Below are 14957 nucleotides of genomic sequence, written 5' to 3' on the forward strand. Positions count from 1 at the left end.
ATTTGTTTCTGATATGGGTTAACACCAGATGTAATGAGACACACACATTCCAGAAGATTCCACTGTTGTTCCTTCAGTTTACTGCACATCTCCCAGAAGTCTTAACATCATAAACCTGTTTTGTGACTAAAGTGAGACGAGTCTTGTGCTATTTTTTGGACAGCAGAAATGTCAGTCATGGCAACTCTCCCATGATGCTACTTTTGTCTCGTCTCTTGTCCTGTTAAATCATGACCTCTGACCCTTACTGCCTACATTAGGAATTCAGCATTTTAAATGTTATGAAATTCTCTAGAACAGGTCAATTTGCTTCTTGATAGCTTATAGCTGACTTCATGATGTCAGACAGGTTCTGGAGAAGTGATTTCTTAATTCTGCAGGTCTGGTAGTGATCGGGTCTGGGTGTGGCTGGTGGACTCAGCTTTACGAGCAAAGTGTTACATCACCGTTAATTCACAATCAACGACAGGTTGGTTGTCTGGGTGACTTTTATCCTGAGTGTGTTTGCTGATCTGAAACATTTAGACGTGACAAAAACATAAGTAGTTTGGAAAGAGGCAGACACTTTTTCACTTTAAATAAACACAAGAGTACAATTGGGAGGCTTTATACAAGAAGCGAGAATTTTAGTTTCAAACTGATAGATGACAGAGGACAGGGGGGAAAGGTAAGTACTGATCTGCTTCGGAAGACAGGACAGGTTAGTGGAAGTGGAGGAACATGCAGAGGAAAGCCATGGGCCTTTTGGTTTACTGGAAGGCTCAGACACCTTAAAGCTACTGTGCACTCAGATCAGCAGGCTCTATTTGTGTTTGACCTGCGGGCCAGATCACGAAGAACCAACAGTGAACGCTGTGGTTTTGGATGAAACACACACACGCACACAGCTACAAACATCTATTGCGCTTTTAATGTGCAACAGAGTCACACATCCCCTGGGGAAGCTAAAGTTCACAAGGGTTATTTAGCAGTCAGGAACCACAACTAGGAAAAGAAAGAAAAAGCAGCAAGACTGCAACTGAACGCAGACAAAACTCCTAATATTCACCTCAATGTCTGAGCAGCAAGATGGCCCTTGAGTCATTGTTGTGGGATTGTTGCGAACACTGAGCCGACTGTTTATGGGAACAAGCCGCCATCCAGACCATCAGACAGATACAATGACTGGGGTACCCTCATGCTCGCTGTCACAGTTCCCAGGCGTGACGCCACGTCTCGACAGCCTCTGATTTTGGTTTGAGCCGATGATGTAAGCACGGCCGCTTGAACAAACATCTTGTCCGGAAGAGACAGCGGCCTGGAGTGACAGCTTCTGTCTGAGGGCCGGCTCATATTACTCTGCCTGTCTTGGGTATGTTACGGGCTTTTTTTCTCTGAAATCCACTGATGAATATTTTGCATAGAGGAATTTTTTTCCATCGGCGCAGATGAAAACTTTCTGATCGAATAGATCACAATGAGTCTGTACCATCTGTACAGACAACATGTAAGGGCATCAGTGGTTACAGTTAACCTCTTGGTCTTCTAATCGGTCTAAATACATCTAATGATCACTGCAGAACTACTTTAATAGACACTTTGTTCACCTCTTTAGCCGTCTTTTGTTTCTGATTACACTCCAGGGTGTGTTTTTGTAGTGAAACAAGTTTTGCCCCTTTAGCGGTGATACGTACAATTTGGTTTTTTTTTGGTCCGTGTTAAAATATTAAAGAAACAGTTCAGAACTGCTGAAGGAAGGTCATGCAGAAATATAATAAAACAATTATCTTGCCTGTTGTAGACAGCCCTTTGAACAGCCTCAGTTTGGAACAACAGTGTTTAGTTCTGACACCGACTGATAAGCTAACGGCTAGTTTGAGGGAGGCCAATTCTAAAGAGGGTGGCTGCCCTCACAAAATAACTGATCTCAAATGTTTCATAGCAGTTTGTGCTAAAAGCATTTTATGAATTTTATCTTCAACAAAATGTTTATAAATTTTTTGATTACAGCTAGGAATATAAAAACAGTTGTATCCTCTAGCTGTAGCACTTCCTGTGCAACCAAAGTCACTTCCCGCGTTACTGCAGGAACAACTTCATCAAAATGTATGGCAATGTCAAGTTTTATAAAATAGTGCTTAAATGAACCGCTATGAAACTTTTGTGACAGGGGATTTAAATTGAAAGCAATCCAACTTGGTCGTATCCCTCCTAGCTGTTACCGTGTCAGTCTGGTCAGAAATAAACTCAGTTTTTCCAAACTCAGTTTAATCAGCTGTGTACAACAGGTTAGATAATAAAAGTACAGAACTTTTCCAAGAACAACCCATTAAAATATCTAAACAGTTCTTTTTTGGTTTGTTGTAGCCAAACAAGCTTCCATTTTTAGGTGCTAAATAGTCAACAGAGGCTAAAACGAAGCTCTTTTTCTCACTGTTGGGGACATACGTGCATCACGATGTTTAATACCAGCAAGATTAAACTATTATACAACTCAAAGTTGAGCAGATAACGTTCGACTGTGTGGAATGGTACAGTCCTTATTTTGAGCCTGAAATTGCAGCTGAGGATGCAGAGATGCATGCACTAAAAAAAGACAAAAAAGTAACCGGGGGGATTATTTACTAAATGGCTTAAAAAGTAACAGGAGCAAGCAGCTTATGGTCAGTAAAAGTTGGGACAGAGAAAGCCTCCGAGGTAATGCCTACAGACTGAGTGTGGGTGGCGCCTGTTGACCAAGGGGGTCGCTCATTAACAACAGGAAGGACTCTCTGAGTCCTGCAGAATTGCCAGGACATCCCAGGTGTATGGCCCATTCAGACCAACAGGAAGTCCCCTTTAATCCAGCTACTCAACGAAGGACAGAAAAGTGGCCCCAGAAGGTGAATGTGATCCTGTTGTCCTCATTTGTTTGAAGACTGAACTAGAGTTGCATGTCTGTGACCCGCTGCAGGGATCTACAGATTCATTGTGGCACGTCCATTCTGAATTCTTAGCCAAGACGCAGCTCTGTTTTCTTTTCTCCTTCAAATCAAAACCACGTCAGCTCCTTCTGGCCCCTTTCATCAGCCTCCCTCTAGTACACATTCTTCGTTGGAACAGGTTAGTCTGAATGGGAATAAAATCAGCATGTTCAGCGGTTGTAAAGGCTCAGGTGGGAGGTCTTCCCTGCTGCAAAAACTGACAAATTCCATCACTTCCTTCATTCTTATTACCATACACTTCCAGCAAAGGCCCTCCTTCTCTTCATCCCCTCAAAGATTGTGCTTCACTACCACACACACACACACACACACACACACACACACACACACACACACACACACACACACACACACACACACACACACACACACACACACACACACACACACACACACACACACACAAGGTGCAGTTGGGAAATGGTTAACACTACAGCCATCCCCTGCTGCCAGTGAAAGCTCACAATACAATGGAGACATTGTTCAGCTGGAGCTAGACTCTAGACTCGAAGGTTGGTTTTGTGTTCGAGTGTGTGCGTGTGTGCGTGTGTGTGTGTGTGTGTGTGTGTGTGTGTGTGTGTGTGTGTGTGTGTGTGTGTGTGTGTGTGTGTGTGTGCACTCAGATGTCAGGAAGAAGTGCTCTCAACACAAACAATTTTTTCCCCCTAAATCCACGAACAGCAAATGCGATCTGATAAGAGTTACTTGTGTTTAACTTGTGTTTAACGTATTTAACGTATTTAAGAACAAGAAACATTTGATGGCAGGATCGTGAGGATACTCAGTACAATGCCTCTCAGCCAAATGAAGTCATGACTTTCCTAATATGTGCCTGGACTCCTGCTGAGTCCTTTACTTTATTAATGTTGATGATATCAACACACACACACACACACACACACGCTAAGCTGTGGATTTACAAAGCACCCTGATTTGGCACGTTGTCTTCCCTACTTAATGTCATAACCAATGCCTAATGCAAAGAAATATATTAAAAAACACACACATCCCCCTCGCTGAGTTCATCAGCCTGCTTTATGCCTGCAAAGCATAAATGCTGAGTTAGCAAAGTAAGGATTGTTCTCTTAGGAGCTTAAATAGTTTCTTGGAGCCTCATCCTCACAAACTACACATCAATAGGTGGATGAAATATTGAATAACTTTCAGCCAATGGGGTAAAAGTTCAACAGCAGTGTTTCCAGGCTGCCCGCAGGGTGGTCAGACACTTCAAAAAGGTTTAGCCTGGCCTCCTTTGAGGGCACCGTAAACAGGGGGCAGACACCATGCCCTTGGAGAGAATGGCCTGCGTGAGGTCACTTCCTCTTTTTCGGGAACTTAACTCCATACCGAAATTAAACCGTCCCTCATCCTGGAGTGGAGAAACCACCAGCAGGCTTGTGAGTGAGTGTGCTTCTATCTGTGGCTGTCTGCTGTTGTTTCAACTGTCTCTGGGTCACGAAGGACTCACGTCTCTTATCTGGCAGGCCATTCAACGACTCCTTATCGCTACCAGCGCAGCCAGTTAGCGCTCCAGGCAGCCAGCGGTCAAGGTGTCTGACTGTTTCTTTGCAATATAAACATTGAAAAACCTCATTCACAACCAAATGTATTGATAATCTATCAAAGCCAGCATGTTACCAACAAACACTAAGATTGGACAGACTGAGTGACACCTGCAGGAGTCTGTGAGGTTGCTCTTTGTGATTCACTGAGCTGTAAGCGCTAATCTCTGCTTTCTATACGTATGACAGCTGGTATGATGCAAACCAGGGAAACATCCAGTCCCACTTCCCTCCTCAGTCAGAGGTGGAGGCAGCAGCAACAATACAAGCAGTGCTTCGCCTCCAATTTCATCACTTGTACTAAGAGCCTATCCAGTGCCTGTGATCTTTCTAGTGTGTGTATCACACACATCGCACAGAGCCGGGCAATAAGACCATCTTTATTACAATATTTGCTGTCATGTTGGTCAGTGACATCACTGGATCCGCTAAACGGTGCGCAGGCTGCTGCTTAAAATGAATAGAGGAGGAGAAATGTTTGAAATCTACATTTTTTTTCTCCTGTTTATTTAACTTCTTGTCCCATTTCATAAACATAATCACATATCGTTTTTTGCTAAATCAACATGCCTTTCGGATTTTTAGGATTTATTTTAGGTGGGTTTATTTGATCCACAGCCAGTTTGTGTTTTGTAAAGAATAGGCGGGGTGGCCTTCTAGTGTTGCATGCTTGACTGACTGTCTGGAGTTGCAGGGCAACTTTCTTTCTGTAGGGGCATTAAAACTGATTATTATACTAAAATTCAATTTTACTATTTGGCTTTAAATTATACATCCTTTATTGCATAAAGGTATAAAAAATGCCTCTGTGCAAGCTTATTAAAACTTTTTTAAAACAAACTCACAAAACTTTCCCAAACTTTCTTCCCACACTAAAGTGGATTCAAGCGGAGTTGATGCGTTCATGCTATGGGGAGTTTTTGCGGCCGTATGACTCACAGCAGGTATTTACCTGCAGCTTTTGCAGCCTACGACCAGTTTAATGATTTGTGTGTGTGTGTGTGTGTGTGTGTGTGTGTGTGTGTGTGTGTGTGTGTGTGTGTGTGTGTGTGTGTGTGTGTGTGTGTGTGTGTGTGTGTGCGCATTGGGACTCTTTTTCTCAGCATCTCCTGACATAAAAAAAGAATTGTTCAGTGTAAAAAATAGGATCGCAGGTGAAGATAAGGAGGGCTTCAGCTTGGCTCGTTTTGATCCGAATAATTCTGTCATTGCCAGGTTTTTTTCTCCTTTTTCTTCAGCCTCAGCTAGGTTTTTGTTTTAAATCAGCATGTATTATTCCTACCTAAATAAGGAAAAACACCAAGGAGGCTGTCCAACGTTTGGATAACTGTTTCCGATGAGATTTATTACAGGTTGTAAAAGTGATAGCACCGATCAAATGCCAGCCGTGACTCAGAGGGACACCATGTCTTGACAGAGTAATTTAGGCGATTAAACAAAAAAGGCATCATCTTTTGGGTTTGGTCCAGAACCAGAAAGGCAAATGAGCTGGTCTACTTCACAGAAACCACAGACAAAAAGGGGACCGAGAGGTCACTTGTGTACCACCTTTGAAGGCTTCTGTTCCCATTTTCACTACTGACCCACAACTCCAAAACAAAAACTAAGTCTCGGGGCGCTGATGGCCACTGCATTCACACAGCTCCATCCACATCGATTTCTCAGCTCGCTAACCATGTGACCACATTCCTCCTTAAGTTAAATCTCTCCACTGACCTCTTGTAAACTTTCAGCCTCTAACTGCTTAGTTTCACATTCAGCTGTTGATTTTAGAGCTGGCAGATATTGACATGCCTGAGGTGTATGCTCTGTTATCAGTGTGTGTGTGTGTGTGTGTGTGTGTGTGTGTGTGTGTGTGTGTGTGTGCGTGCGTGCGTGCGTGCGTGCGTGCGTGCGTGCGTGTGTGTGCGCGCGCGCGCGTGCGTGTGTGTCGAACCCTCTTATGGCTGTCAAACCGACTCTCCTGCCAGAAGACTCCTCCAACGCCACGGACAATGTGATCAATGTTGAAGAAACGCCCACTCTTCCTTCCCTCACAGACATGTTTGCAGCACACTGTTAGTTTATTCCCATAAAAAAGTTCAATTATCCATAATAATAATAATCCAGCTCAATGAAAGTGTGGTCTAGGAGTTATCACCTAGGATTATCCAAACAATACCACAGCGGCTGTTCTACCAGAACCAGTCAATCCACAGCGTTGAGAGTCAAAACCCTAACCGTAACCGTAACCCACCACAAGATCACTGACGTCATAAAATGTGACCGGGTGTGTTAGTGGTTGTGATTTCAGCTAAACAAATCTGGTTGTCTAGTCAAAACAGATGAGTGGGGTGGGGGTGGGGGTGGGGGGGTTGTTTACTGGGTTTTGTTCAGTCACGAACAGAATCAGTGGGAAGGGGGAAGGGGGGAGCTGGTGAAAGAGGGAAAAAGTACCGAGTACTTACAACGATGTGTGCCGGTGATGGGGACCTGGCATCTTTAAGTGCTTGTCTACTTTGGAGACCTCCTGGTTGAACATCTAGAAGGGGCCATTTCATCTGTAGGTACTGAATGGCAGAAAGGAAACAGAATGGAAAGAAAGAAACAAAACATGTTAACAATGCAAAAAAAGTAAAAAACAAGAAATCAAAGGTAAAGAAAAAAACGGGGGGGGGGGGGACCTCTTGATATGTGCATGGGTATGGAAACTCAAAAACATGGAGACACAATGATGGTAGAAGGGATAGGGATGGCCTCAAGCATGCATCCGAGTCTACAGTAAAAATCAGATTTGTAACAAACAGGTGAGTAAGAGCTGGAACCCAGAGTTCACGGCCTTACGATGACCTCATGTCATCGATGTGACCGCTTTTATTGGAAGCCATAAAACGAGGCGAAGCGTGGTGCCACTCCACGCTCCTGTGTGGCCAAACCTCCTGACTGTTCACATAAATGATTGACTTGGCCTCTATCAGAAGCCAGTATGTCTGCGGTTCCCCCGCCCTCTTTCTCTCACGCACCCACACAAAGACACAAGAGAAAACAGATAAGCAGAAACAAGGTGCATGAGAAACATCTGCCTGTCATAAAAGGGTACAGTCCAACTGAGGGCATCTAATAATAAGAGTCATAATAAGAGTGGTTGATCTGTCGATCTTCTGTCACTTAATACCTTCTGCTGCAGCTGAATCCATTGATTTTTCAACCATTGGATATCTGGTGTTGACTTTGCGACAATATGAGAGCCAAATTCTGCTTATCGGGGTCACAGCCACCTAGTTTGGGGTGTGGAGGTCATGGCGGCCGAGTGACTGTGTGGAGGAATTCAAAACTGTTGGGCAGCAGCTGCTGTGTGTGTATAAAAAGCTACATTATTAGCTTTCTCAACAGCAGCCTTTCTTCTAAAAAGGAGAATTTATACATCAAATGAAAAGTCTTTAAAGATGACATCAATTAGAAAATACGCACATTTTCCAAATCAATGCGATGGCGATAAAGCCGGTTTGTCTGGAGGAACAAAATGAACTGAAGCGATCACTGGTGTTGGATAATTAATGAAGGAGGTTAGATGGACCGTGCTGTGACCCCCAGTGTTACTGATACTCATTAAAAACTGGTGAGATGTCTCAGCTAAATAGCTCTGAGGAGAGTGTGAACTCGGAGCCGCATCTGAAATGCCAGTCGGACGTAAACCTTTCACGGGATCAAAAAAATACAAACCTGAAATGGTTTTCTCTTCTCTTTATCTGAACACCTTGAGTGACGTAAACCATCTCCCCCCAAAAAGGACTTTAGTAGTTTTGTATTACTTCATAATCACATCATAATTATTAAAACAGAAAGTTTAAAGCATGATAAATAACTCATTCCTCCAACAATTGATAAAGTGCAGAAAGCTTAATGATCTGACTTAAGTCTGTTAGATTCAATGTCCCCGTGTTGTCATCTTGCAAAGGTGGCCACTAGTTTGTATGCATGTCTGACAGAATCTCTGTGTGTATTTGAGTGTGTGTGTGTGTGTGTTTGCATCAGTGCCGGTTGGAGAGCGAGTGTGTCGCGACCCTTCCTGAGACTGTGTCTAAATCAGTGGTAATTAGCGAAGAGTTCACTGTGGGGTGCCTGCCGGTGGTAGACGCTGGAGGGAGTTATTGACTGTGTCCTCAGTTACAGCCCATGTAAGAGAAAAAACTGCCTAATGTTGAGTCCTTTTTCCACCAGGAACACTCATTCATGACCCAGTGATGACATATACCATTAAAAAGCTGGGTTTGTTTACGTTTGCCTGAATGCCGGCGTGACTAAAAACAGGGGAGGTTGTAAAAACTCCAGAGTGGGGATCCTGCAGGTTTTTATGGGCGTCCTTCACCCACACTTGTTACTAATTACCACAAATATTAAGAGTAGGGCTGAGCTAAAGTAGGGACAGGGTGGCATTTCCTATGAGAGATGTCAAGACGGCGTCCATCGGTGAACTAACGGAGAGATGAATTGTGAAAAATTGTGCCGTCACATGCTCACACATGCACACATTAAAACACAGCTGCAGCCGGCGGAGGCGGGGGGGGTCAAACAAGCGGACATTCTAAGGAGGTGGGGAAGAAGAGTGAAGGTGACACCAACAACGAGCTAGAGGGAGGGTGTTGGAGCACAAGCCCTGACAAGTGGCTCCACTTCAGCCCTGCTATTGCAAATGTTCTCACAGGCTAATCGCTCCTGCAGATTTTTATAAGCATGTGGAGGAAGACGAGGCCTTGGCGAGCACCGAGTTCTCCGATCACCAACCAACCCCCCCCCCCAAACTTTATTGGTCTCCTGGCCTCTGTCCCCACCCACCCGTCTGGCCTGCTAACGGACGCGCTGCCTGGGTTTGAGTAGGCTGTGACCTCTGACCCCTTTCTGCTGCTCCAAGCCCCTCCTCGTTCCCCACTCTGCGACCTGAAAACTCTCCCGCTATGAGGGGGCCCCCCGTGTAACTCAAGAGCCATTCCAATGTGACAAATTGCTCCGGAGTTCCAGGATAACTCTCGCTCGCTCTCTCTCCCTCCCTCCTCCTTCGTCTCACCCACACAAACACTAACCAGCCCCCAACTGACAGACCCCCCCTTCCTCCTCCCTCAACAAGAGCCACCCAGTAGTTGTGCTCTCCCTCTGCAGCTTCTTCCTTCTCGCCTCTCCTTTTCAGCCTCCCAAAGTTGTTCTTTTCCCCTGCCCTGCACCCCTCCTCGCCTGACCAGCCCCACAATGGGAGCTGAATGACTCAATTGTCTCTGATGTAGTGAAAGACAACAGAGTCCTCCAAATCCTTACATAGGGATGAACTCACCCTCCCTGTCCTAATTTCCCGGTCATCGGCTGCTTTCCCAAGTGTATGGAGGGAACTGGCGATAACGGGCCAATTTCTTCATTGATTATTTGAGTTTAGTCTAAAAGAAATGTCCAAAATCACCATCTGGGATGAGTCTGAAGCAAAGATGAACTGAAACCTTGATTTTTGAGGGTTAGATCTCTTTTAATTGACTTATTTTATTTGTGTTGTAGTGCTGACTAGGTGCTTTCATTTGGCATGCTGAACCACTCACCCATACGCAACAGCCTTCTGTTATACTACAGCTTGGCATGGTGTGAGCTACAGTGTGTTAACCCAGATTCACACCGACTGTCACCACAGTGAAAACAAGCTGGGGCCCTGGTCTGGGCATCACGGCAGAGAGAAAGCAGGACAGGGATGCACGAAGGGGCACCATCTTCACATATCCTCATACCAACTTTCATTACCGATAGGATTAGCTTAGTAGGCTGGCACCGATGCAACTGGACCCAAGATCCACAAAAGACAGAGGTCCTTCTCATGAAGGATTGTTTGTGTCCGTTTCTTGTCAACAACTTTATTTCTTCCTCAACAAGACCACCCCCTCAATCTGACGCGTTTATGACATGCTGCCTGGCAGCCACAGCAGCAGCCACCATGCAGCTTGTTCGTTTTGTTTTGGATTAAGAGCACAGGGCTCGAGACCAATCAGACAAACTGAGCTCCTTATGTGCCAATGTGGCTCTCAGTCGCTGGTTCCGCTTCCAGCAGGCCACCGCGAGAGAAAAGATGAGGACCACAGGGGCATTTCAGACATTTGAGCTATGTCAGAATGGGTTGGGGGGGGTGGGGGTGGGGGGGGGGGGGGGGGGGGGGCATACACAGAAAGGCAGATAGCAGCTTTGGTTTACAGTTAGCATATGGATCCTGGCTTTTGCTCTAGAGAGGGCTCCGGGCCATCTGTGGCTCCCATGTATAACAAACAACATTTACGGGTAATACACTAAGAGTGACCCCCCACCCCCACCTCCACCCTACCCCCAGACCTCCACCCAACATTTTGTATATCCTTATTTGCCGATTCATACCTGAACAACACATCTTGTTCGTATCCGACCTCCCCCATGGACCGACGGTCCATCTGGAGGGCCTTTAGAGATGGGATTGACAGCTTGGAGATTACACCAATCAAACTGCTACTATAAACAGCTCTATTTAATTCTGGCAATGATCAAGGCTAGTGAGAGGTGCCCATTTAAAGCTCTGTAAGTAAACAGCTCTGAGCTTAAAAGATTAGCCCATCCAGTTTTCCTACAATTCCATCCCTTCAAAAATGAGAGCAGAGCGTTTTGTCTTGATCTGTGACAGATAAGGGTTTTGCTGCTGTGCACAAGTGAAAAACAAGAGTCCTTATTTAAACCTAAGTCATTGTGAAGGTGAAGGGTTTGCTGTAATTGTGAAAAAGAGATCCTGGATGCTTAAACACACCACAGTCTGAGAGAACACTGAAGCTCTGCAGAGAAGTGGACAGTGTGAAAAGAATGAAAGCAGTGCAAGAATTTCTTGATAAAACTGAGAGAAAGTTAGCCAACACTGGAGGGCCCATCATGGCTCCTTTGGTTCTGCTAATGCACATTTTATGAGTAAATATTAAGGAGAAAAAAAAGAACCCCACCTGCTCTGATAGCCAGAGGCATTTTGCAACCAGGAAAATAAAAGTGAAATGTGGGATTGCCTGGGGTTTGCTTGCCCTGGGGCGGGAAAGGGGTCCACTGGGCCCGTATTTACTCCAAAGCCAGAACCGCTTGGGGGTTTCACTGGCCCTGACAGCGCTGAGGCTGCCGACCTGATCCAAAACCTCCCCTCCTCACCTCCCACCCCCTTTCCCAACAATCTCCACCTCAACCTCAAACTCCCTTTCTCTATTTTTCTTGCAAAAAGCCTGAACCTGACTCTTTCGTGCAAGCTTTTTTTTCCCCTACAGGGGGAGTGCACGTGACCTCTCCTTTTCCTTCACCAGACTCAAAGTTTGCTCATCTCGTAAAAATTAGGCCGCAGACGTAGGATTGTACAATTGTTCCGAGTATCTCAGAGGGTAGTGCGGCCTTTGAGAGAAAAAAAAAATTAGCACAAAAGCTGAGTTTCTATCAGTTTTCCTTTGGACATATTTCTATGAACTCTGAAGTTTTATTGAGGCTGTTCTGGAAGTTAGTTTTGCTCTCCTAAACTGTGCTTCATGTGATAAGTAGGGCTCCACTCTGATACCGTTTACTTAGCAGGTGTGGGCAAACGTGCTGTTCAAACACCAGCTGATTGACCGAAAACGTTTCAAAGCATTGCACAACGCAGGTGACAAATAGTTTTCCTGCAACAAATGTTCAGTAAAAGGTAGTTAAATCCTGTTATTCAGATGAACACAAAGGGAATAAAAATCCCGTTTTCATGCACAGATGCTAAATTAGAAGTTTGCAGTCGGCATTCCAAACTTCTCAGCAGAAAGAAAACGACGTTCCATATCTGACTTTTGCTCCCGCTCCCCCTTTACCACTGTCCTGAGTCATTAAGAGTTTCTCTTGGTGGCTCTATAAATAGTGGCATGGAGGGTGAAGGCCAGAAGGCGTTGGCTGGTTTTCCATCAGCCCCACTAATGAACAGGCATTCTGGCACCTTCAACATCAGGAGCTGCATCAGAATGCTGCTTCCTTCAGGTGTTCCTGCTGCTTCACACAGCCCATTCCTATCGTGGCCTTCTCTTACATGCAGTAGGAAACTACCAAGGGGGCAATATTGGGAAGATATGTAATGAAGTGTTTGATAAAAATTGTGACACATGGAGCTTAATTAAATGGTTTTATGTTGGTAATCGTAGTGAAGTTAAGTAAAGATTACAAAGTGTAAGACTCTGAGTGGCTTTTATGTGATCTTTTTTTATGAAGACTAGGGCGGCACGATATTAGGGAAACCTGCGATATTCGATAACAGTGGTTAATATTGTGATGACGATATTACTTGTGATAAATGAAAACTTAACTCAGGAACAAAAAGAATCAAAAACAAAGAAATAAAAAAATCATAAAAATGAGAAAAGCAAAAGATGTGAGGAAAGGGAAAAAGAAAATGATCAAGAAAAGGCGATCAGTGGATCCCGGGAAAGGCAGAATCAGCAGAAAGAGCAGAACAAAGCTAACTCAGGTGTTTGCTAACCATTAAAATTAAGTGCCGGGGGCCGGCATCTAACCTATGAGAACCCACCCGATTGGCCAAATGGCTGAAGAGCTCTATTTGATTTGTTAAAAAAAACATCATGCTTCTGTTTGATTGACAGAACAAATTTGAAGCAAACATTTGAGCTGACCATTCATTGCGATATTTTTCTGTTCTTTGCGATATGCATATTGCTCATGCGGATATCGCGATAACGATACATTTACGATATATTGTGCAGCCCTAATGAAGACCTATTTTTTATACTATGCATTAGTGTTTTGATACACCACTCTGGATTTCTATCTATTGCTTCCTTAAAATACCCCCTAAATGGTCAGAAAGAATGACAATGATAGTCAAGAGCTCCCAAGTTTGATTATTGGGGACGCAATGGCAATGGCACGAAAAAACCTCAAAGTGACAATGTGTAGGTTTTACCATTAATCTCTGGAAATATCTACCGAAATGCTGTTGAAAAATATTAGTACTTGATAAGTACTTGCTTTGAAGGCCAAGTTCATTTATTTTTCCAACACATTTGCAGTGGTCTCTTAATAGAAATGAATGCCTTGTGAGTCGATTTCTACGGGAAAAAAGCTTTCCTGCTTCGGTTTCAGGAGCTAGAAGTGAGCTACAGCCAAGTTGAGCCTCAGAAGGCAGGACTTGGAGGTTTATTTCCTGATAATCAGACATCTCCTCTCTGATTGGCTAACAGCAACGCAACTCTACCACTGACTGTGTGCTATTTTATCTCCACAAATAACACAAGCCTGAAGGAGTTCTGCGGTGCGGTGGATTTGCTAATACTAATAGCTAACGCGCTCTTCAGGACTCTAAACCAACAACAGCCTTCCCCATCACAATGCAAGAGGGGTGAGTCCATGAATGCTAATTTGATATTATGGCGTGATAATGTCATTGGCTTTTCTAATCCAAGCCTTTCATCGTCTGTTTTCTATTGGTGGCTAATGCAGGAAATAAGGGTAGAAGACTATTTTCATGTTTAACCTGCATGTTACTCAGAGACACACGGTAACTTTGATTTTATAATCAAATACATCTGGAGCAGCTGTTTATGGGGAACAAACACGAACGGCAGAAGAGTTGCTTCTAAATTCCTTCGTTTATTTCTTGGCAGTTTTGAAATTCCGATAGATGTGCGCAGTTACTTTTATGTGTTTACATGTAAATCAACATTATCATTAATGGGAATCATTCCAAGACTGGTTGCACAGCAGAAATGGTCCAAAGAACCAACTTTGTCTTATACACTGACCTACTCTGGGAACAATGTCAAGGTGAATGGGAGCATCTACAGGCCAAGGTGTGTCTCAGTTCCTCTGACGCTAGGGGGTGAGAGGGAAGAGGCTGGGTGAACCCTTCACTCGCTTCTTGTTCACCTTTGTTTCCAGGAAGAAGGCTTAGGGGTGTGGAGGAGTGAGTTAAAAAGCTGAACAGCAGCTGAGCTCCGCTGAGAGAGAAACGTAAGCCGGCTGCGGTGCCCACATTCAGCTAGAGAATGCTGTATTTGGTATAGAGCTAGAGGAGAGCTGAGCGTTGCCCTTGATGTTGGGTGTCTGGTTTTGTTCTGCGAGAGTTCACTATGAATTAGTTAAACGGTAGACTGGATATAAGAAAGCTATGAAACATGCCTCAGAGGGAGAGAATGTGTACACTGGCAGGCTTAACAAAGACTTCCGATACTCTGGAAACACTTCACACTATCACAGTATTCCACCTACGCGTTATCATCAATCAGAAAAGCATCATGTCTAAGGCATCGCACACATGCAAACACACACACACACACACCCCAATAGGCAATTAATATGTACAAAGGGATGATACGAAGCAGTTGGTTTTGTGTCTCTTTCACATTTGCACGTACACCTTGAAGCGTACATCTTGCCGCCTCCATATTCATGAGGACTACTA

The 14957-nt window shown here is 44.4% G+C and overlaps 1 protein-coding gene across 31 annotated transcripts in view; it reads right to left on the minus strand.

Annotated features, from left to right (window-relative positions):
• The window catches only part of tcf7l2 (transcription factor 7 like 2), an 85693-nt gene that overhangs the window by 48149 nt on the left and 22587 nt on the right, over positions 1-14957 (minus strand). For 27 of the 31 annotated variants that reach the window (XM_015962616.3, XM_054749742.2, XM_015962613.3 and 24 more), the window contains exon 4: positions 6973-7074. The exons of the other annotated variants lie outside the window; for them this stretch is intronic. In XM_015962616.3, the coding sequence (XP_015818102.1) occupies positions 6973-7074 (102 nt within the window). The remainder of the gene's footprint in view (positions 1-6972; positions 7075-14957) is intronic. 31 annotated transcript variants of the gene reach the window in all.

This window comes from Nothobranchius furzeri, chromosome 16 (assembly GCF_043380555.1).
Source record: "Nothobranchius furzeri strain GRZ-AD chromosome 16, NfurGRZ-RIMD1, whole genome shotgun sequence".
NCBI classification, from domain to species: Eukaryota; Metazoa; Chordata; class Actinopteri; order Cyprinodontiformes; family Nothobranchiidae; genus Nothobranchius; species Nothobranchius furzeri.